At 40.6% G+C, this 24,916-nt stretch overlaps 1 protein-coding gene across 1 annotated transcript in view; it reads right to left on the minus strand.

Annotated features, from left to right (window-relative positions):
• The window catches only part of DPP6 (dipeptidyl peptidase like 6), a 766,975-nt gene that overhangs the window by 306,588 nt on the left and 435,471 nt on the right, over positions 1 to 24,916 (minus strand). Inside the window, exon 4 of the mRNA XM_022576791.2 lies at positions 3,710 to 3,804. Within this exon, the coding sequence (XP_022432499.2) occupies positions 3,710 to 3,804 (95 nt within the window). The remainder of the gene's footprint in view (positions 1 to 3,709; positions 3,805 to 24,916) is intronic.

Here is a 24,916-nt window from a genome sequence, read left to right on the forward strand (position 1 = left end):
AGACGATGTGCTTGTGATTTCCTTCCCTGCAGAAATCTAACAGAGCACCTCAAAAATCTGTGGAGACGTGGATGGACCTCGAGACTGTCATACAGAGTGAAGTACATCACAAAGAGATAAACAAATGTCATATGCTAACGCGTATGTGTGGAATCTACAAAAATGGTACAGATGAACCTATCTGCAAAGCAGAAACAGAGACAAACAAGTAGAGAACAGACGTATGGACACCAAAGGGGGAGAGGGGGAGGGGATGAATTGGGAGATTGGGATTGACACATACACACTATTGATACTATGTATAAATAGATAACTAGTGAGAGCCTGCTGTAGAGCACAGGGAACTCTACTCCATGCTCTGTGGTGACCTAGATGTGAGGGAAATCCAGAAGGGAGGGGATTATGTGTATACGTATGGCTGGTTCACTTTGCTCTACAGCAGAAACTAGCACAGCACTGTGAAGCAACTATACCCCAATAAATAAAAACTAAAAAACAAAAACACTCTGGGAGGATCCCGCAAAAAAAACAAAAACAAAAAAAACCCCACAGAAGTTGGAAAAGGGACCAGGATATTTTGATAAATCCTTCCTAAAATCAATTATTACGTCACATCAAATATGAGATGCTACCAAATAATAAGGATCTGAGAATATCTCACCATCAAAAAATTAATATAAAAAACAAAGGAATGCAAATAACAGTGTGAACCAGGATGGAATTGCCTTAGAAGGTTAAATGTCTATGTGAACTCACAATTTAAAGTGTTTCTGGTATTCTGAAATATTTCATGATCTGATTTCTACCATTTGGAGGTGTGAGAAGGGATGACTGAATTCCTTTCGGTCAAAGGAAGCTGTTTGGGGGGGCAGGTGAGAACCCTCCAGGTGAGCCCAGCACAGCACAAACTCTCATTTGCATAATTATCAATGATGTACAAAGCCCTTGTGCTGGATTGCCTAGTGTTTGCATTCATTTGCCTCCCCTTCCATTGATCCATCCCGGGAAAGAGCCAGTCACGGAAGCCAAGGAGCCAGGAGGATGCTCAAGGCCAGCAGGCCGGAGGACCCTGGTGTGACCTTGTGTGTGATGGTCCTTCTCAGTGGCTGGGGAAAGAGAATGAGGTCAGAGGTCAGATTGTAGGTTACTATTTTAAACTTCTGCTGACCTGGGCATTCACTGCTTCATGTTCACGTCTCCACTAGTTTCAGGTTGTTTTAAGATCAACCTAAAGGGCTTCCCTGGTGGCGCAGTGGTTGAGAGTCCGCCTGCCGATGCAAGGGACACGGGTTCGTGCCCCAGTCCGGGAAGATCCCACATGCCGCGGAGCGGCTGGGCCCGTGAGCCATGGCCGCTGAGCCTGTGCGTCCGGAGCCTGTGCTCCACAACGGGAGAGAGGACAAAACAGTGAGAGTCCCGCGTACCGCAAAAAAAAAAAAAGATCAACCTAAAGATTACAGGTGGCCTCACAGGTAGCACAGCCCTCTTCCTCAGCTTACTTTTATCATTTAAACAATCTCAAAGCTTCCAGGTTTCAAATAAGGAGAGATCACCTAGGGAACCAGCATCGGAAAGGCAGGCGGGCAGAACCGGGCAAGAGCCACTGCCCTGTGTGCCCGCTCTCTCCAGCCCACTCATCCTCCCGGGAGCAGAGGGTCCGCCAACAGTGATCCCTTCCGAACATCATGCTTCCCCTTCTTAATACTTGCTCATGAAAATACAGAGAGCTGGATCATTCCATCAGCTTTAACTTGCAGATGGAGTAACTGAAGCACGAGTTTAACTGGCTCAAGAGAACTTAAATCCAGAGCTTCTGTGTTCTAAATGATGATGCAGACACTCAATGACTTTTCCTCTCTTTCCTTCGTCTGAGGTCTGTTTACAGGAGCCTTTACATGTAGCTTTGAGCCAAGAATAAACTGGCATGATCACGAACAGTATCAATCAGGCTGTACACATTTGGTTCTCAACAAATGTTTCTGAGGTGAGTGAATAAATGACATTTTAAGAAGGAATTTCATCATACAGGATAAACCTTCCAATTTTCAAGATGAGCTCTTCCTTTTTTCTTTACCTAAGGAGGTTTCTGAAGCCACCTTATTACTTGGCTAAAACAACTTCAGTTAAAATACACGATCTGTCACAAGTTATTGATTGGAGAAAGAGAAGGCTGTTCCTAGTCTTGTATTTCCTTACTAAGTGCAGCTGTACCAACAGTACCCTACTTTCAGCAAACTGACATCCTTATGGGAAATATCGATAACATCCTGGCATTAACATGTACTTACCCTCAGCAATGGTCTGATCATTTTCTCCTTTCGATTAATATGAGAAAACCATTTCTACAATTTCAGTATTTTTGAGTTGAATCAGCTTTTCTTACGGGAGCCATTCTACCAAAGATGATTTTTTAATGCAAAAATGCAGGCACATTCATTCTTTCCAGGTCGGGTCCTACTTTGCAGACTACTACTGAATTCAGTACCTGTTGTTTTGGGAATTACACCATCATACAACCTTGCTAGCCCTCTCTTACACCAGCAAACAGTCTCTGTAAAGGGCAGGATCCAGCCCATACTAAACCTCAATAAAATGTTTATTCTTAAAGAAAAAGGTATCGCTACACCAAAAAGAAAGGAAGAGTATTTAAACAGCAGTGTCATGTTCTTGAGAAGGTAGGGCAGCATTTGTGTGGGACAGGGGATAGGGCAACGCAAAGATGGAATCATCCTCTCATCCCTTGTTGTCCCTGGGACATGGCTCCGGGGACCTGCCTGAACCCTCACCCAGGGACTCCGGAAAGCTCACTCACTAAACTGGGCTCGGGATGCTTATCTGTAAAACCAGGCAGCGAATTTTTTCTATGGTCTCTGATCCCCAGACCACAGGATTCTAGGATTCCTATGTTTCTGATTCTCATCAGAGACTTCTTATGATGGTTCTGATTGAGAATTCGTGGCCTGTTTTAATTCTCGCTTTTAACACAGACTTGGCCTTAGTTTCTTCCCTTGATTTCCTCCATGTACTGGACAAGAAAATGATCAACTCCCTAAAGCTGAAGATTTATTCCTTCTAAAAATAAGCATGAACATATATGAAAAAAACAGTTAATTCTCTTTAAATTGATTTCTGGTACATAACTTCAGTCAATTCTTTAGTAAATATCATTAACTGTTACGTGGACTCCAAATCTTGACGCCATTATCTTTGGGGAAACAGGTTTTCCCAGATGATGAAGCAGTGGCATTCATATCGACTCAGTACTTGTTCTAAAGCATAAACATCACGGAACGTCATTAGAGTGAGTATAGTCAGTGCCTAAATTAATACTCTCTGTGCACTTTAAGATGCATTTTTAAAAAAAATATGAGATCGTGCAAGCAGTCCTGAAGTATTCTCTGAATTACTACAATTGTTCTGTAAATGTGCAAAAGCCTTAGGACTTATCTTTGAATTATATATGATATGCAACACTTGCTTCCAACACCTGCAGAGAAATTTCCCGTATACTCAGAGAAATGGTGATTTCATCTTATTAAATTAGTGTGGTTTCAATTTCACATTATCTGTAGCTGCTCAGTCTGTAGTATTACAAGTTTATTGCTTCTGCTTGGCTATATGAAAAGTTGAAACCTAAAGTCATTTTCTGCTTTATTGACTTGAAGGCGGGAAAACTGAAATTATCCTTGTCATTAAAGAGAGTACTTACAATTTTTTTGCCTTCTATTAACACCGTAGAAGTATTTGTTTCAACATTCTGCAGTATCACACTTCCTTTCTGCTCTCTGTAGATGAATTCTTTATCTACAAGAGAGGAAATAAAACAGAAACATGAAACATCAAGGAACTCACTAGCTTTTGATGGACACAGGTAAATGAACTGACTAGTTCCAACAAAAGTATATCCTGCATTTCATCAAAGGGTCCTTTAAATATGGTGAAATGGGTCCTTTAAATATGCTCCTCTCCATATAACTGCATGTGAAGCTTCTCTCTGAATCATTTCTCATAGTCTGCACACTGACATATAAAGCACAAGCATATACACACATAAAATCTTTAGAACATTCTAGACATTTCTTGGGTAGGACACATAGAGTGGACACAACAGAGCAGATTAAGAAACGGCGGAGATAGTTGGTGCTAAGGGGACTGATTTCCTATATTGGAAACTTTGGGGTGAAATCTGTATACGTCCACATGCATACCATGTCCTGCAAAATTATTTTCATTTGGTCCACAGCTTCCTTTGCTATTCCTGGAGGAATTGGCAGTTTCACTGTCATGAATATCTTTGGCTCTATACATTGTATCCTCAGTGACACTTGTCCTTTGTAACTCAACCGAAATTTCAAATATCCCCTTAGAAAATTAATGGAGCAATCCCCCTGAATAGTATGCATGTAGGGGTATATATGTAGGCATGTAGGGGTGTGTGTGTGTGTGTGTGTGTGTGTGTGTGTGTGTGTGTGTGTGTGGTGTGTACACATACTACAAATGAAAGAGTAAACTTTCTGAAAGGATTGCAAGTGGAGAGACAGGGCACACAATTGGAAGAAGAAATGATAAACTGGGAGATTGGGATTGGCAAGTACACACTGCTACATATACAATAGATAACTAACAAGGACCTACTGTAGAGCACAGGGAACTCTGCTCAACACTCTGTAATGACCTATATGGGAAAAAAACCTAAAAAAGAGTGGATGTATGTGTATGTGTAACTGATTCACTTTGCTGTACATCTTAAACTAACACAACATTGTAAAGCAACTGTACTCCAATAAAAATTTTTTAAAAAGAAAATAATACTATCCTTCTGAGTGAAGGGGATGAAGGGGATGACACTGAGCCAGTCTGAAGGTAAAGAAATTTCACACGATAATCAGTTGATGAATGAAAAACACTGTGCAGACTGGATTAACTCCAATGGTATTATCATTTCTATGCTTTTTAAATTCTACTCCACAGAATTACATTCTTTTCTTTCTTATTCCTTTATTCTACTTGCTTTGCCTTTAATATTCTCTTCCTTTTTCTAGTCTGTTAAGATGGAAGTTTAGATCTTTGGTTTGATTTTCCATCTTTTTAATAAGACTATTAAAGCTAAAAATGTTCCTCTATGCATGGTATTAGCTACATCTCACAAATTTTGATATGCTGAATTCAGTATTATTCAGTTCAAATTATTTCTAATTTTTCCTGAAAAGTCTGCTTGGTCCAATGATTATTTAGAAACATGTTTAATTTTCAAATATGTAAAGTTATTCTGGTCCTCTTATTTTTATAGATTTTTAATTTAAATTCACTGGATCAAAGAATATTCTGTACATGATTTTAGTCTTTTAAAACTCATTAAGACATTTTTGTGGCCCAAAATATGGTCTATCCTGGTAAATGTACCATATTCACATTCAATGAAATTACTGATATGGCTGAGTTTGGTCTATAACTTTTTTCGTGGGGCTTTGTTTTCTACTTTTCTCCTCTACTTCTTGTTTCCCTCTTTCTTCTTTCCTGACTTTCATTTTATTTTGTGAATATTTTTTACAGTTTTAATTTCCCTATTTTTAGCTGTATTTCTTTGCCTTTTTTTAGTGGTTGTCCTAGGGATTATACTATGTTCTCAACTTTTCAGCATCTACAAAGAGTTAATAATGTATCACTTCTCATGAAATACAGAAATCTGTCCAGTTTTCAGGTCCACATCTGTCCCATGCTATGATAACTGTTATGTGTATTACATCGACATACATTATACATTCCACAAGACAATGTTATAATTGTTGTTTATAGCAATAGTATGGTTTATAAAGAAATTAAGAAGAAAAAGAAAAATTTGTTCTTTGCATTTACCCACTATTTACCATTACTGATGCTTTTTGTTCTTTATCGAAAACATGAGTTTCCATCAGATATCATTCATTTTCCTACTTCATAAAGAACTTTCTTTAGGATTTCTGATTAAATGAATCTGCTGGCAACCAATTCTTTTAACTTTGTTTTATCTGAAAGTCTTTTCCTTTAACCTTCATTTTTTTTTTTTTTTTTCCCCAGTACACGGGCCTCTCACTGCTGTGGCCCCTCCCGCTGCGGAGCACAGGCTCCGGACGCGCAGCCCCAGCGGCCATGGCTCACGGGCCCAGCCGCTCCGCGGCATGTGGGATCTTCCCGGACTGGGGCACAAACCTGTGTCCCCCGCATTGGCAGGCGGATTATTAACCACTGCGCCACCAGGGAAGCCCCTCATCCTTCCTCTTGAAGGCTCTCCCACTCTCCCGGTGGCCCTGCCCCGGGTTGGATGGCTGTCACCTTCACCCTGGACTACTCCAGGGCCTCCCAGTGGGACCCTCTGTCCCTTTCTCTATTGGGACAAGGCCACACTTCTTTTTCAAAACTTTTTTTCTGCCTCCTTGGCAGAGACTACTTTGGCCGAACTCCTTAGTCTGACATTCGAAGCCCTTCGTCTTCTGGCCTGTCTTCTCTTCCCATCTTAATTTCCTACCATCCCCCACTAACTAAGCATCCTAACAAGTTCTGTCTTCCAAGCCTCTCTGATGCCTGTGCCGCTGCCTTTGCTGCGGTGCCCTTCTCCCGCCCCCGCCAGGCACAATCTTCCTGGGCTCGGCGTAAAGGTCTCTCCTCCGGGCAGTTTTTCATGCCTCTGCCAGGCAGAATCCATCTCTCTCTGCTGACCCCTGACGTGTCATTCACCTTGTTTTATGCCCATCACAGCACGCTGCTTATTTGCTACTACAGCTCTCTCCCTCTAGAGTCATGATTCTCACGGGAAGAGGCCATACCTGTTTGGTTTCCTAACTCTTAGCATAATAACTGATATGAAAGTTGGTGCTAAAAAATATGTGAAGCATTTAACAAATGCATCCTATCACAAGTCTGAGTCACCAAATATCCAACCTACTTGTGGAACAACAGGCAGAACTCCTTGTAGAAGAGGGAGTGCTCTGGGCCAAAGTGAAAGGAAGGAGAGATGGACATGGTGGTTTTCTCAAATTACACCTTTTGTGTCTCTTTGTGAGATTCTGTTACAGCTACTTTACTCCTGTCACTGCAGGGCAAAAGGATGTTACAAAAGGAGTGCATCTGAATGCTGTGAGGATAGGAAGGTAAAATTGAAAAGCCATGCTCAACAGGGAGGTCCTTAGGAAAAGACTTCCCAAAGAAAATCTGGCACAGGACCACCCACTGGCTAGTTATTCTTCGCATGCCAACTATCCAGTGCTTTGCATTTAAAATACATCATTAATTTAATTGTTCTGTGTACTTTAGCAATTCTTCAAAGCTAAAAAGTTAAAGAAATAGAGTAAGTTGCACTGGTAGCTAGCACAATTATTTAAAAACTAGTAAAGCATCAAGAAAATTTCCCTTCTTTCCTATACAAACCGTATCACTGGGTAACCAAATTATAGCTAAGGGGAAGTTTCATTTTATTTTGTTTCCCCAAATTGTGATATAAAAATATACAGTAATGCAACAAATTATTTTATGTACTCTTCCAAAAATAAGATGAAATTCCAGTCGTCTCCTCTGATATAGCTAATGCCATACATCACATATCAGCTATGCTTATGTTTTGCTTACTTTTGCTTAACAACAATGTATTATTCGCAGCTTTCAAAAGCCTTATCCATGGTGAAAACTTTAAAAATGTATGGCATTTTATGGTACAATAGATTTCTTAAAAACGGAGAAAATTTAGTTCTCATTGTCAAATATAATTTGTATATGCTGGTTGGTTTTGAGGAGCATATTAATCCTTGATTATACAAATATCACAAAGAATCAATGCATAGAAATAGATTTTAATTACTGAAACAAATAGTGCACATAATAAATGGAGATTTGATTTTTCTCATGATTATCTTTTTTCTTTTCTTTTTTTTTTCTTTTTCTTTTTTTGCGGTACGCGGGCCTCTCACTGTTGTGACCTCTCCCGTTGCGGAGCACAGGCTCCGGACGCACAGGCTCAGCGGCCATGGCTCACGGGCTTAGCCGCTCCGGGGCATGTGGGATCTTCCTGCCCCGGTGTCCCCCGCATCGGCAGGCGGACTCTCAACCACCGTGCCACCAGGGAAGCCCCATGATTATCTTCTTTTAATTTTAAACAATGCTGATAGAAACACTGTTCTTTCCATTTATTATTTTTTTCTCAGATATAATTTATTTCTATTTATGTACGTTCTAATAACACACAGCATATATTTCCTAAAAAATACATAAGCATATATTTCCTACAACAGTCAATATCCATATGATGGTCATAAAATATAAATCCCTAACAGCCACGCTGTAGTCTAGAAATACCATTTCCCACCAAAGGAAAGCAGGACTCCTGTAAACAGTTGATTCCAGGTCTGGGACAGGAGCTATCCTAGAGACCAGCAAAGCTATCAAATTCTATTACCATGTCAAAATGATTCAGAAACCAACCTGAAAAGGCTCCCACCAGCCAAGGACCAGCCATTTAGGGCTTTAATAAGAATAACTGGAATGGACTGAAGCTCTTTAACTACGTATAAGTTCATGAATTTAGAATGATACTTCAAAAAGAAACAACTAATTCAATTGATCATTATTAGAGGATACTTATAAATCAACATATTATTTAAAAACTGGTAAAGAAAAAGGAAAGCATCAAGAAAATTTCCCTTCTTTCCTATACAAACTGTATCATTGGGTAACCAAATTACAGATAAGGGGAAGTTTCACCTTACGGAAGTATTCCAGTTATCAAATGGAAAAGGTTGATGGAATTAGCATATCACCATTTTGCAGCTCCTAATGAGTTAAGGTGCCAATCAGCCAGGGCTGCTACACCACAGAAGGAGAGCAATCTGCATGAACTGCCTCCTTAAGGAAGAATATAGCACTACTGATGAAGTGCTAGCACAACCAAAGCCAAAACCCTCAAGCCCAGTCAGGCTACTAGACCAACTAGAACTTGCAGGAAATAGAGGACAGAGGACCATTCACGCCATAAAGATACAAGTAGGAGACTCTGAGAAACTACAGGGAAAATGGCCTGGCTTCTTCAAATAAATAATGACATTTATATGACAATTAGAAATTTAAACACAAGATAATTAATGCTATGAATAGGATTAATAGGATAATTAACGCTATTAAGGAACTATTGTTTTTCGTTTGGGGGTTATTTTTTCTTTTAGTGTGATATGGTGGTTATGCTTTTCTGTTTAACAAGATAACAAGTCCTTATCTTTTAGAGATGTACACAGTGAAACAAAGAGGATAAAACGATATGGTATCTGGGGTCTGCTTCTAAATAGCATGGGTGGAGGAGAAAAAGGTCAGCATATAGACACAATAAGATTGGCCAACAGGAAATAATGGTTGAAGTTGGGTTATGGACAAATAGGAGTTTACTTACTATTCTTTCTACTTTTGTTTAAGTTTAAAATTTTCTATAATAAAAAGTTAAAATTGATTTTAAAGTTCAAGTAGTTAAAAAAGATCATGCAGCTATAATGAGAATAAAGCTATGCTGGCTCATTTTTACATTTTATCCTTTGTTAGGCTTTTGCAGTAATTTGCACGTACTTGGGTTGCAGGCAGGTAGTGGTTGTGTTTTCATCGTATTTCTCCAGTAACCACTAGATCATAAAATAAAAATTCTGAAATCTCTCCCTCCAGGGTCAGGAGCCAGGGGTGAAAATTTGCAGCAACCAATGACAGTCTTCAATCCAGATGTAGATACACTGCCCACAGCTAAGAGTGATTCTTCCTTTGGTTTGCAAATATTAAGCCTTGTATGGAGAGTTATAGGAAGAAACAACTATAATTAGAAAGCTGATGTTATAATTAACACATTTCAGGAAATATAAGCCAAATGAAAATTTTAGGTGGACCATATTTATAATGTAGAACTGTGGTGCTAATATGTAGCCACTAGCCACATGTTCCTACTAATATTAAAAACTAATTAAAATTACATAAAATTTAGAATTTAGTTCCTTCTTTGTACAAGGCACATTTTAAGCACTCAAAGGCACACGTGGCTAGTGGGTAGTGGTGCACTGGATGCAGCAGAGACAGAACATCTCCATCACTGCAGGAAGTCATTCTGAACAGCAATATTTTGAAGTTATAATAAGTGACAGCATTTTATTCCCAAAGAATGCCTTAGTTTACACCATAGTCTATCATCGATCTGGAAAAAAATCACTCTTCTCAAGCCATGGCTATCAAAGAAAAAATCAAAGGATGTCCTTAAAAGGTGGTCAGCAGACCTTCTGATACCTCTTGCCATTTATGTGCCTCCACTCATAGGCAATGAAGGCAACAGCTGTGGGAGAAAAAGATTTTTAAATAAAGTATTTCCAGATTATCTCAAATGTCACAACACCTTAAAAAAGAACATGAAGTCATACGGTAACCAGAGTCCCAGTAATCATCATCAGAATCAACGGATTAAAAATAGGAGTCAAGGGCTTCCCTGGTGGCGCAGTGGTTAAGAATCTGCCTGCCAATGTGGGGGACATGGGTTCGAGCCCTGGTCCGGGAAGATCCCACACGCCACAGAGCAACTAAGCCCGTGAGACACAACTACTGAGCCTGCTCTCTAGAGCCCGTGAGCCACAACTACCAAGCCCACGTGCCACAACTACTGAAGCCTGCACGCCTAGAGCCTGGGCTCCACAACAAGAGAATCCACCGCAATGAGAAGACAGCACACCACAACGAAGAGCAGCCCCCACTCTCTACAGCTAGAGAAAGCCCACGCGCAGCAACGAAGACCCAACGCAGCCAAAAATAAAATAAATAAATTTACAAAAAAAAAAAAAAAAAAGGAGTCAAGTGGAAAGAAAACGCCAAAGGTTTTTTTTCTGTTTTTTTAGGTTGGGTTGAAACTCGTGATTTTTTTTTTTTTTTAAAGTACCCACCATGATAACTATGGCCTTTTATTTGAAATTATAAGAACTACACACAATCCTCCAACACACCAGGGAAACATCAGTACAAATAGAGATGGTGAGAAAATGTAAAATAAATGATGTGCATTTTACTAAGAGTGGATAAGTAACTTATTTTCATGAGAATGTGCTTAGAAAAGGTAGGAGTTTCCAAGGAGAGAAATGGTGGGTGTAAGAAGCAAAACTCAGAGAGAAGAGTCTAACCAGTGGACATTTCATTTATTCCCAAGAACATTTACAACGTGAGGGATACTCTTCTAGACACACCATGCATTAGCCATGTTCCCCGACTTACGGACACTTACAATTAAAATGGTCAGATGGCAATTACTGATGCTGGCTATCGAAAAGCTCCATGTTAATCACAGCATTGTACTATAAGACATGATTCCAAGCAAATAAATAATTCTACTAATGTTATGAGAAAGTAGGATTTTCTGTATAAAATAAATCCACATTTAAAATCATAAATTTCAGTAAAAGTTAAAATCCTGTAGTGTTATATATGGAATCTAAATAAAAGGTACTGATGAACCTAGTGGCAGGGCAGGAATAAAGACGCAGACGTAGAGAACAGCCTTGAGGACACGGGGGGAACGGGAAGATGGGACGAAGTGAGAGACTGGCATGGACATATATACACTCCCAAATGTAAAATGGATGGCTAGTGGGAAGCAGCTGCATAGCACAGGGAGATCAGCTCAGTGCTTTGTGACGACCTAGAGGGGTGGGATAGGGAGGGTGGGAGGGAGGCTCAAGAGGGAGGGGATATGGGGACACGTGTATGCATATGGCTAATTCACTTTGTTGTACAACAGAAACTAACACAGCATTGTGAAGCAATTATACTCCAATAAAGATATATATATATTATATATATAGGCCCTGTAGTGTTAAATTTGTGTCAGAAATATCAATAGGAACACATTTGCTTATTTTTTAAAGTATGTATTTGCTAGTTTTGTCCATAGAAATATTAGATACATGATTTCCTAAACACTCAGATTTTGGTTCCTAAGTACCATTCTCACTAAAAAGAACAAGGAATCTTTGAAGAAACAAGTATTTCTAGATCTGAGGCACAGGAAGTACAGTATGAACCTGGGACACCTTATTGGCCAGAAGGCAAAGAAGAGTTCAGTGAGTGATGGGTCTTGGCGCCCATTCTTGCCCCATTCTGTCTCAGCCTTCACATCTAACTCTGACTGGTCCTTCCTCTTGGCTCTGGGCTCAGACACAGGACTTGAACTGGTCGATGGAATATAAGCAAGCAGACACTTGACTTGCACTTGCACAGTTGACTTGCCCCCTCCTGGCTCTGCCATTGCCATGAGACAAACACAAACATCTCTCACCTCATCTTCTGGCACCAGGAGGAGAAACAAGTGTGGATCACAGCCGGGTTATCATGGTCACCCGAGAAGAGGCTATTCCAGATCAGCCAACAGCCTGCTGGGTGTCCAGCCACACGAGCAAATCACGCAACGGATAAGCAGAGTTCCCTAACCAACCACCAGCTGACAAGCAGATGTGTGAAAAATACACAAGTGTGTGTGTGTGTGTCCCTGAAGGTGTGTGCTTGTTTATTACACAGCACTCTTGTGGCACCAGACAACACACACATGCACAGGAGAACCACCTGGGAGGGCCCTCAGGAGTCAAAGTTGGGAGAATCAGAACGTGAAAAGAACAATGCTGTAACTGATTAAAACACAGCAAATATATAAAACTGTAAGGTCGGATCTTAACAAACGGCACCGCGAAACAGGAAAGCTTCAAGTGAGCTTTATTAGGGAGCGCTCCCGGGCGAGGTTCACTGGTGCGAGAGAAAGGGGCCAGAGCAGTCGCACCCCGGCGAGGGTTGGGCAAGATTTTATAGGGGAAGAAGGGAAAGGAGTGTGGTGAATCTGGGAGGGCGCAGGGTATTCCTTATTTGGTGGTCTTTTCGGGTATCCTGAGGGACCGTTAGTCCCGCCCCTCGAAAGGCGGGAAGGCTGGGCTGGGTTCAAAGTCCCCAGGTCAGTTCCTGGAACTGGGTGGTCCGGAATGTCTCCAGGTCAGTTCCTGGAACTGGGTGGTCCAGAGAATTTCGGTCTGATGCAACCTGTGAATCTGATTGTGTTCCCCTGCCTCGGGCCAGTTGGCCTTACAAAAACAACTCATGAGTCCATAATGGTACCCACATAATGGTTCTCATTTTCCACAGCTGAAGGCAACTATTATAGCAACTCCTTTCTCTGAAAATTGGTAATTAAAAATTCATAATTAAGGATTCATCCTGCTTTTTCAGTAGTATGGGGACACCACACAGCCTGTTTCTGAGGGAGAGCCCCTCCTTTCAGAAAACTGCCCACTCATAAATGAAGGAGGAATGATGAATTTAGAAAATCACCACTTTTAGAAGGAATGATGAATTTAGAAAAGCACCATTTCTAGAAGGAGTGATGAATTTAGAAAATCACCATTTTGCAGCCCCTGTTGAAATACTCATTTCAGGTGAGGCTCATCGATGGATGCTACCCTCACTTAGAGAAAAGTTGATGGGATATTTTCCTGGTGCCAAAATATTACCCCAGAGAAAACGTGCCAGTGTCAATGGGGAAACACACGTTCCTCATGGAGGAGTCTGGTGGCCACCACTTAAGAGTCCCTAACAGTGGGACAACCAGCAGTGGACACACACATGAGAAATCATTCCATGAGGAAAGAACCAGACAAATCCAGGATGTGGGAAATTCCACTACACACTGGCCTAATATGGAGAAATAAACTGTAGAAAAAAGAGGAGCTAAAAAGAAAAAAGAGGAGCTGCTTTCCATTAACAGAAACGTAAGAGACATAATCAAGTATAATTATGACCCTTAATTTGATCCAAATGGTAGAAAAAAGCCACAGAAGATATTTTGAGAAGGAATGAGGAAAACTGAATATGGCCTGGGACTCCTATGATATTAGGAAATTATCCTTATTTTTTTGTTAGATCTGATAATATAGATAAATGGGAGGATATACTTTTGGAGATACATGTGTTAGTATTCAGGGATGAAAGAAAATGATGTTATAATTTAAGTTTAAATATTTTCAGCCAAAAAATTGACAGAGAACACAAACATGATAAAAGTGTTGATATTAACTGATAGTTATGTGGGTGGTCACAGTACTCTCCTGTATACTTTTCTGTAAGTTAAAATTTTTTCATAAAAAAGGAAGCAGACCATATGACCAGCAATTCCACTCCTGGGTATATACCCATCCCCCAAATGAAAACACTAATTAGAAAAAATACACGCACCTCAATGTTCACAGCAGCATTATTTACAATTGCCAAGACAAGGAAGCAACCTAAGTGTCCCTCAACAGATGAACAGATAAAGAAGATGTGGTATATAAGTACAATAGAATATTACTCAGCCAGAAGAAAGAATGAAACTTTGCCATTTGCAGCAACATACTTGGACCTAGAGATTATCATACTAAGTGAAGTACGCCAGACAAAGATAAATATCAAATGATATCACTTATATGTGCAATGTAAAAAATAAACTATTGAATGTAATAAAAAAGAAACAGACTCACAGATACAGAGAACAAGTGGGGGGGGGAGAGGGGCAAGATAGGAGTAGGGGATTAAGAGGCACAAAGTACTATATATAAAATAAATAAGCTACAAGGATATATTGCACAGCACAGGGAACATAGCCAATATTTTACAATAACTATAAATGGAGTATAACCTGTAAAAATTGTGAATCACTATTTTGTATACCTTTAACTTACATAATATTGTACATCCACAATACTGCAATTTAAAAAAATCAAAGATAAAAGGAAGCAGAAAATAAAACAACATAGCCCATGATTTCTAGGAACATACAACAGAGTTGGGTGGACATAGGAGCTCTTTTCTACAGACCATGAACTGAGATGCTTATGGCAGAAAGGCGGGGGTGAGCAGAGGCTCTGAGTAACAGCCCTGGTGTGTGGGTAAAACAAATGCAGGAAACAGAGGTGCAGAAGTGGGAGGCCAGATGTGCACAGTCCTCATGACACTGGTTTTGAAGATGAGGGTGCCTGGGTGAGTTTTGGAGCCCTAAACCTAACCCTAACCCATTTGTCCAGACACTCTGGAGCAGGGCTGCAGTTTAACATATGTGTTTAGGTCTGAAGTAGCCAAAGGGCTCCAAAATTTTTTTTTTAAATTTTATTTGTATTCTGGGTTTTTTTTTTTTTCTGGTTTACATCACAAACATGTCAGAGGGAGGCAATGTTGGCTCAAAAATGTCTTTCAAAAGAGCAAGCTTTTCTAATTACACTCCCTAAATGCTAACAGCGCTCACTGCATCCACAGCAAGCACTTAACCAAGAGAGGACAATGCTGAGATTCTGAGACTCGATCCTGAGACCTGGGGGACTCCCAGCTTCACCCAACCGTGAAGTGAGACGTAGACGCAAGAACCGCTGGCTGGTTAATTTGCTCCCTCTGGCTCAAGGGCTTCATGCAGCCATCTTGATTCAAACTTGCAGCTCTACATCTGTGGCAGGACAGCCTGACATTTTCCTGCAGGATCTTGAGAATAAGAATAAACTGGAAGGACTGCAAGTGATGCTTCCCTTCCCCCTTTCAAGAATGCAACCAGGATACTGTGTTCTTTACATCTGAGGGTAGTAAGAGGCATCTGCTTTGGAAAATCGAAATTCTTGGAAACAAAGAGCTGGGTTGTCTGGGGCTGGGATGGGTAAGCAGATAGATGGAGGGCAATGGGTGATTAATTTCTGTGGGCTTCAAATTATGATAAAATGACGCCACAATACCCACTTTTACAACTTGGGTAATTACATCAACAAGTACCTTCCAACAAATAATGGTCTCAGCTTGGAAATTACTTGGAAAGTATCTACATTTCAAAGATGACATGAGTGGATTCAAATTTCACTGAGTTTTCATCACAGGATCTGAGATTGCCCAATTTTGTCTTTGATTAATGGACTGCCCAAATAGCTTTTAAAATCTTTTAAATTTTCATTCTTCTTATGGGGAACAATTTTTATGTGACTCTACAGAGTCATGTTTATACTTTTAAACAGCTTATTGTATGGAGACCCCACCAAAAAGCAACAAAGCACTTGTTTCTGTATTTAACATTGCCAAACATATGCTTATGTGGCAAAGGAAAAAAGAAACCAATATTTGTAGAACTAGGATTTGTTTTTTGCAATTTATTTTTTTCACCTGATTCTATCACGAAAGAAAATATATAGGTTAGGAGGCTTTCAAATAAAAAGGTTTAGGTGGGTGAAGACAAAAGAAAGATAGGGAAAGAAGTCCTTTGCTCATAACATATTTTTAACAATATTTATGATTAGTTGTAAAAATCTAAGATTCCTTGAAGGGACTTTAAAGTGATTATCGCATAACTGTTCTATTTATAAATCTGACTTAGAACAAATCGATAACAAACATTATTGAAGGTGTCAAAAAGTTTTAAAAAGACTTTGAAATGGGCCAAACAGACCACCGGGTAGCTGGCAGACGCTCACTGTCATTGCCTTTGAGCTTTTCTGTTCTCTGAAGTTGTAGGAGACTGAGAGTAATGCAGAGGAGTCTTGCCAGGGAGATGCAGGTGATTTTTGTCTGGTGGAGATGCAACCGACCCCTAAAGCCAATTTCCCAGCAAATTCATTTCAGCATTGTTGATCGCCTATGTATGTATGTGTTTTTCTACCCTTCTCTTCAGATCTTACTGGTTCTCTCCTTAATTTGTGAGCTAAATAAAATCTTAGATGTTTATTTTATATTAACAAAATCATAAGCTTCATGATTTTTACCTTTAAAATATTCTTCTTCAATAAAAGCTCATTATTTGCAAGATATGGACAGAATTTCACAGATGGGCTATGAAAAGAAAATCACTGAACCACTTGAAATGTAATTTTGGGTACAAACTTGTTTAGAAATGAACCAACTTACAGATTAAATATAACTATTTTTTAGAATACCAAATTGTATCAAAATCAGATATTCTTCAAAAGTCCTGAACTATTAGTGGATTATGAAATTCACTGGTCAGTGAAAGATGTTGCTTATGTCATTCCAATGCCATAGCTTATTAGTAAATCAGTAATTACTTCTCAATAAAGCAACATTATTCATGGTTCTGTGGGCTATCATTTTAATCACAATGCTAAGAGCTGAATCAATGTTAAACTGTCTACATATTTTCGTCAACAGGATTTGATGACAATACCTATTTTCCAGTACAAGTATAGAAGATATATTTTTTGAATAATCTAATTGTCAGCAGGCATTATGTTAAGGCAGAAGACTACTGCAGAAAGTAAACTCAGGTTTTATGTCAATACTGTTAACCATAAATGACCATTATGGAGCAAATTAGCAAATAAAAGTACCTAGAGGTCAAACTGAAATGACCACCTTACTTTATCTAGGCTTTCATGAGAAAAATCACCTACTACGGACAAAGAGTAATGAATGAGCTAAAAGACAGAATAATGAATGAGCTAAAAGACAGAAATTTGGGTGTCTTCCTTCAAAAAAAAAAAAAAAAAAAAACTCTGATGAAAAATGTCAAGAGTAGCAGACAGATTGTTGGGAAAAGCTTGGAATAGGAGTCTGGAAACCTGGCTTCTATTTCAGGCTTTGCCACAGACTAGATATGCCAGAATTATGCTGTGAAACTTGTGAAGCAGTGTCCTTAAAGAGATACAGCATGCTACTCTCCTCTCTGTTTTTCATTCCTCCTAGCAGGAATGCTTTCATGATGGCTGGAGCTAGAGCAGCCATCTTGGACCATTCAGTGATCTTGGAAATGGAATATAAGAGCAAAACAGACAGAGCATAGATCCTACCTCTTGATCTTGATGTGAGAGAGAAGTAAATTTAACAGACAAATAAATTTCTCTCTTGTTTAAACCAGTATTGTTTTCATTTTTCTGTTGCTCAGTGATGAATCTATTCCTAATAAAGAGATCAGATCTAATTTCTGGGTTTGCAGTCAGGATACTGGTTCTAGTCCCACGGTAGTGCTCTCCTGAGTCAGGTTACTTTATATCCTAGTCTTCCATTTTCAATACTAAAATGCCTTATTTTTCAGAAAGAGTAATTGCTGATTAATTGAGATCAACCATATGAAGGCATTTTGAAATTAAGAAAAAAAGAAAAGAGTAATTTGTATAAATATAAGATGCTATCTGCACCTGCAACACTCATTTGAAAAGGAGAAATGGTTATGTCTTCCTACTAAACATTCACCTATTATTTTATTTGTAAAGAAAAGAAATGTTATGAATCACATTCCAGAACTGGGGGTAGAATCTTTTAAAAAAAAAAAAAAAAAGATTGCCTCCGCACAGCTCTCCTCCTTCTGACTTAAAAGCAAACAAAATAATTCAAAATGTAAGGAGCAGCAGGCTGATATCCTACACAGAATGAAGAAAACCATTACACGAAGCCATTTTGTCTATTCTTTGGGGTGGAAAAGCAGGGAAACAAATGATTAGAGGTTCTTTCACTCTCCCAGGGAAAGCAGGCAGGTGCCTTTGAAGGAACCATTCACTCCTTCAGACCTGCTCATTTACAGCTGTCAAGCCTCGAAATGCCTGATTATATGGTGGATGCTGGTGGGCTGTTTCCTTCAGAGCGGATCTGGCATGTGTGACAAATGTGAGCTGTCAATGGCAGACCTCTCCCCAGGCTGAGTGGCCGCCTGGGTCTGTCAGCTCAGGTAGCCGGTGAAGCCTAATTGGACGCTCTAGGGCCTGTCGTGTCAAGCAGGCACAGCCCCCCTGCCCAGGCTCCTCCTCCAGGTGAGGGGCTTTGGAAGATTACCAAATGACATCATTATTACAAATCCACCTCTGTCTTCAACTCTGCTCTGACCAGAGAATCTCTCTCTTCTGGCTCCAAACTGCAGAGACTTTGCTGGGATGGTTGGAGAAAATCAAGCCAATTAGAGAGCTGGCAGAACCAATCCATCTGAAAGCTGGGGATGACTGGGTTATGACTCTGAGGTTGCGAGGGGGAGCACCTGTCACACACTAGTCATTAACATAACATTGTAATTACAGGCAAGGAAGTCCCTGCATTTACTGCAGTGAAGTGAGAACCCATCTCTGATGGTAAACTGTTAACCTGAAGTACTAGAAAATTCCCACTTTTACTAGCAATTAACTGTGCAACCTTAGACAGAATATCTGACTTTTTTGTGCCTCAACATTCCCATCTGAAAAAAATGGGGATATGAATAACACCTACCTTATATGACATTAGAATAATGTCCACGTTCAACTGCTAAGCACTACTAAGTTCTACTAACACTATTAGCAGCAAACAACCGACATCTGGGTAGTCCCATGAACGTTCATAGGAATGCTTTACATGTGGGACCTGACATAATTGTGACCTGAAGGTCAAGGATTGCTACAGCCCTCCTATTTCACATATTCCCAATATAACTGTGTATTTTATCATCTATACCAGGACACTTGAAAGTGCAAGGGGAGCAGTGCTTTAATAATCACATCAGGGCAAGTGACATAACCTGGGTATTTGAACACTGGTTTATCCCAACTTCAACAGAGTTCAGGTGTTCATGAATTAATAAGGCTAACGTTGGCAGAAACAAATTTTCATATTTACCCAAAGTTTTTAAAATTAACAATCCTGACTTAATTTAATGGATATAAGTTTCACTCTGATGTATTTGAAATAAGAGAATAACTAAACTTGAATTGTCAAGATTGTAAATCTGACAATTATATTCCATGGATGCCATCAATAAAGACTCTAGTCTAAGAAGCAACAAATCAACTTGCTCAAAAAAACTGACTGCTCTGTAATTTTACAAACTTAGAATAAGGCTCAGCTAACCTTTAGGTTGTAGTATCATAGCCATCAACAAAATCAGTGAATGGTGTTTCAAGTCTTCTGTGGTGAAAGACATTATTTTTATGAGTGGTGAGTAGCATTCATTTTAAGGGTACACATCTCAGTCAAAGGCAACGTAGCAATCTTTGGACAGTAATGAGTTCTGTCCTCTTAGCTGATGGGAACATTCAGCTCAATTTATAGCTATGGGTAGAGCAGAAAAAAGTCATCACTGCACCTCAGTTATTAGAGCTGCCCTTTCTGAAGAGGGGAAGTACAGGGTAAATGATATTGAAGACTATAACTTGCAGTAGAATATCTGTTTATTTTATTAGGGAATGGATTTTTTTAAGTGCCCAAGTTCTATTGCTTTCCCTTTTTCCTGTGTTTCTTTGCATTTGCTTTTAGCAATGCAGCTGCTGTGATTTACATGTGTACACTATTGTATATTAAACAGGTATGGGGGCTTCCCTGGTGGCATAGTGGTTAAGAACCCACCTGCCAATGCAGGGGACACGGGTTCAAGCCCTGGTCTGGGGAGATCCCACATGCCGCGGAGCAACTAAGCCCATGCACCACAACTACTGAGCCTGTATGCCACAACTACTGAGGTCTGCGTGCCTAGAGCCCATGCTCCGCAACAAGAGAAGCCACTGAAATGAGAAGCCTGAGCACTGTAATGAAGAGTAGCCCCCGCTCACCACAACTACAGAAAGCCCATGTGCAGCAAGGAAGACCCGATGCAGCCAAAAATAAATAAATTAAATAAACAAACAGGTATGGTACAGCAATCAGCTAGGTGCGACTAAAAAAGGCAAAGCTTTCTTCCCCTACTCTCAACACCATGGAATTATAAAGTAAAATTTCCTCCCCTGAACAATATTTTTATACCTTATTTATTCTACAGAATGAAATAATGTCAACTAGATCAACTTTCATGGGAGATGCAAGCAAACACACACACGCCTACCCTAGTGCCAAAGTTATCTGATTTCGTGAACAATGGACTAGCTTTCCAAACCCTGTCCTGGGTTTACTTATTCAATTCGATTCATTCACCAAATACTTCTAAGGTACTCAATGTGCTAGACCCTGCACAAGTGCTAATCCCTTATTGTTTGCTCGCTGTTCCCCTAACCCCTCCCCCCAGCAGCATGGTTGAACTTGTAATTCCAACTTAGAACATCAAATAATTGTTGACTATGGGTGAGCTTCCTTGCATTAGGCATTGCTTACAGGCGATGACCTTGGTCCACACTCAACACTTTCTCCACCACCCACCACCCTTGGTTCACGTTTTTCCTTCCACAATGGCGTCATTCTCCTCTGAAGGGAGAGGCCGCTTTACGTTATGTTTTGATGTGTTTTCTTATAGCCAACGCATAATGGATATTTCAAAAGGAAAACAAAAAAAATTGTGATGAAAAGACTGAAAGCACGTGAGTGAAACTGGAAAATTAGGTGACAACTTGGTGCTCTGGAACAATCAAAGACATATTGTCATAACAAAAAACCCACCTAAGTGCTAAAATGAACTACACCACAGAGATACCTGAGCCCTGTGTCCTTTTCGAAATGCCACCGATTACTGCTGAAATGGGAGAGTAGATTTTGTAAGTTTGACGATCTGATTTCTGCTTAGGCTTCTATTTTATTTCGCATCTACTTAAACCACTGGCAAATAAATATTTCAATTTTATTTTTATTTTTGAATTTCATGCGTGTTATACTTCTTATAACAGTCCTGGTTTTAATCATCACTCCATGTGCTACATCAGAGTATAGGATCTTGTCAAGTGAATAAATAATTGTTCTTCCCCAAATAGATTTGCCTGGTTGCTTCTCCCTCTTACAGGAATCAGCCATAGTATTCACGACATATGCCCTTAATGACTGTAAGTCATATTTTCTTGAATTGGTTTACGTGGTACATCTCTCCTAGGAGACCATCAAAGCCTTCCCTGGCTCTTTACTCTAATTCACTGTTCTCCTTTCGGTACAATTTTCTCAGTGCCTTCTCAGGCTCATAAACACAGTCTTATCTCAAGTCTTTTCGATTCCAAGCATCTTGGATGCTTTCATGTTTCTGTCTGAACCAACCACCACCAGAGCTTTGGGTAGGTGTTGAAGAAGTACCTTTGGAAAAGTCTTATGAAGTAAAATTAAGTAAAACTGGTGTCACAAGAGATTTCAATGGAATATCACCAGCCCTGAGAAAGAGTCACTATTTCTATATAAAAGAGAGAAAGGAAAATGGAAAAGCTGGTAGGTTTAATGTGTATCATGGACCAACTTTGGTAAAATTCCCTGAACACCAATGACAGTGTGGGGAAATTTGCATTGCTGAATTTTAGAGCTGGAAGAAATGTTGGTGCCATCTTCACATTTTCAGCTTATTTATTTAACTAATAAACTCAGACTCAGAAAGAATAAGTGCCTACGCACGGCAAAGGAATAGGACCTGGTCCTCGCGCTACTGCTTCACCTTGTCTCTCTGGGTCCTAGTGTGGTCTGATGGCTGTGGAATTTGACTAAGGACAGGACAGAATTATCCAGCGAGGAAACAGAACACAAATCTTCAATCATACTGTATTCCAGGGGACAGTAGTTAACCTCTTAAAAGTGCCACACAAGATTTCCTAAAAGTAAATTTTATGTCAAATTTTATGTCAAGAGTTTCTAAATCAGATAATCTCTCCAGCCACTTTTGCATAATGTAGGAACAGAGTAACAAACAGAAACAATTCTATTTTAATCGCGGAAAGATAATTGTGTGTGATTTGTTGTTTCGCACATAAAGATATTTTTTCTTTAGGTTTAATTTCCCGGGTGGTGTTGTCAAAACGGCATTAAAATAGCACTGTCTCCTTTGGTCATCCACTATTTTGAGTGATTTCTGGAAACATTAAGAATTCCTGAGACACACATGGCAATACCTTAAAACACTAAACACAGAATTACCACTCTTTCTGGCAATTCCACTTCTGGGCATACAAAAGAAGTGAAAGAAGGGACTCAAACACATCTGTACGCTCATGTTCACAGCAGCACGGCCAATACACTCACAGTAGCCAAAAGGTAGAAGCAATCCAAGTGTCTGTAGACAGATGAGTGGATAAACAAAATTGGAGACACATACACACACACACAATGGAACATTATTCAGCCTTACAAAGGAAGGAAATTCGACATTCGCGACCACATGGATGAAACTTGAGGACATCATGCTAAGTAAAATAAGTCAAATACAAAAGGAAAAATATAGTATGGTTCCACTTATATGTGGTACCTAGAGGGATCAAACTCATAGAGACAGAAAGTACAACAGTGGGCGGCAGGGGCTGAGGGGAAGGAGGAATGGGGAGTTAGGGATTCACGGGGGCAGAGTTTGAGCCTGGGGAGATGAAAACGTCCTAGAGATGGATGGTGGTGATGGCTGCACAATACTGTGAATGTACTGAATGCCTCTCAACTGTACACTTAAAAATGGTTAACATGGTAAATTTTACATTATATGTATTTTCCAACGATTGAAAAAAAAGAATCCCTGGGACAGAAAAATGGGTTTGATGTACAGTATACGCAAAAGAAAGAGGGGTTGAAAAAGTATATAGCTGTATATTTAATCCCCTCTTACTTTCATTCAGTCCCAAGTCTACGGCTCTGGAAATCATGGGTTCTGAAAAAAAATTCAGTATGAAATTAACTTATGCTAACTTCAGGAAGATCAATGGGTCTGGCAAGTATTTATTTGACCCATACACCACCCCTCTACAGCCTGCTACTCTGAATCACTGCTGGATCAGTCACTTGTTCTTGGATGCCCCGAGGCACAGATAGAAAGGAAACTGTCCAGGACCGACCAAGATGGCGGAGTAAGAGAATGTGGAGCTCACCTCCCAGCACGAACGCTTCAAAAATACATCTACAGGGGCTTCCCTGGTGGCGCAGTGGTTGAGAGTCCGCCTGCCGATGCAGGAGACACGGGTTCGTGCCCCGGTCTGGGAAGATCCCACATGCCGCGGAGCGGCTGGGCCCGTGAGCCATGGCCGCTGAGTCTGCGCGTCCGGAGCCTGTGCTCCGCAACGGGAGAGGCCACAACAGTGAGAGGCCCGCATAACGCAAAAAAATAAATAAATAAATAAATAAATACATCTACAGGTGGAACAATTCTCACGGAAAACCACCTGGAAACTGGCAGGAGAACTCTTTACAACCAAGGGTATAAGAAAGATCCACATGTGGGCTTCCCTGGTGGCGCAGTCGTTGAGAGTACGCCTGCCGATGCAGGGGACACGGGTTCGTGCCCCGGTCCGGGAGGATCCCACATGCCGCAGAGCGGCTGGATCCGTGAGCCATGGCCGCTGAGCCTGCGCGTCTGGAGCCTGTGCTCCGCAGCGGGAGAGGCCACGGCAGTGAGAGGCCCGCGTACCGCAAAAGAAAAAAAAGAAAGAAAGAAAGATCCACACGTAATCAGGTAGGAAGGGAAGAGAGGATTTCGGGCTGGGACCTGTGACCCCCGGAGGGGAGTCAGAGGAAAAGAGAACTTATATGGGTGGAGATCTGTCCTGGGGAGTGAGCGGTTCAAGCCACAGATTGGGCACCCCAATCCTGGGATCCTCTGCGGGGGAGACAAGCCCCCTTGGCTGGTTGGAGGGCCACTGGGAGTAAGAGGAGGGCAGTGGGAAGCCTGGATTCTGCTCGTGGAGAGCATGCATGTGCTGACTTGCCCAGGGCTGAAGGGCGCAGAGAGGGCTGCTTTAGGGGCTGCTGGGTTTCCTGCACCCACCCGGCTGTGCACCCAGCCCAAGCCAAGCAAATGCTCCAGCCCGACTCACTCCACCTCACAGCGTGGCGCTCGGCTGGGGGCCACCACCAGGGGGAGACTCCACGATGGGGCGCTGAGTTAACTGGGCATCAATTATTAACAAAGAGCAGAAGTGTGAATTACAAGTTCAGCAGCATGGAAGAGAAGACATAGGAAATCATTCTATTTACAGCAGACGTGGTTTTAGAGGACACTTAAAGGAACTCTGTCATTGGATGGATTTAGGTCAGTCTGAAGAGAAAGAAAAAATGA

This window comes from Delphinapterus leucas, chromosome 9 (genome assembly GCF_059928025.1).
Source record: "Delphinapterus leucas isolate spDelLeu-1000000601 "Yukka" chromosome 9, BTC_Dleu_Yukka2, whole genome shotgun sequence".
In the NCBI taxonomy this organism is placed as follows: domain Eukaryota; kingdom Metazoa; phylum Chordata; class Mammalia; order Artiodactyla; family Monodontidae; genus Delphinapterus; species Delphinapterus leucas.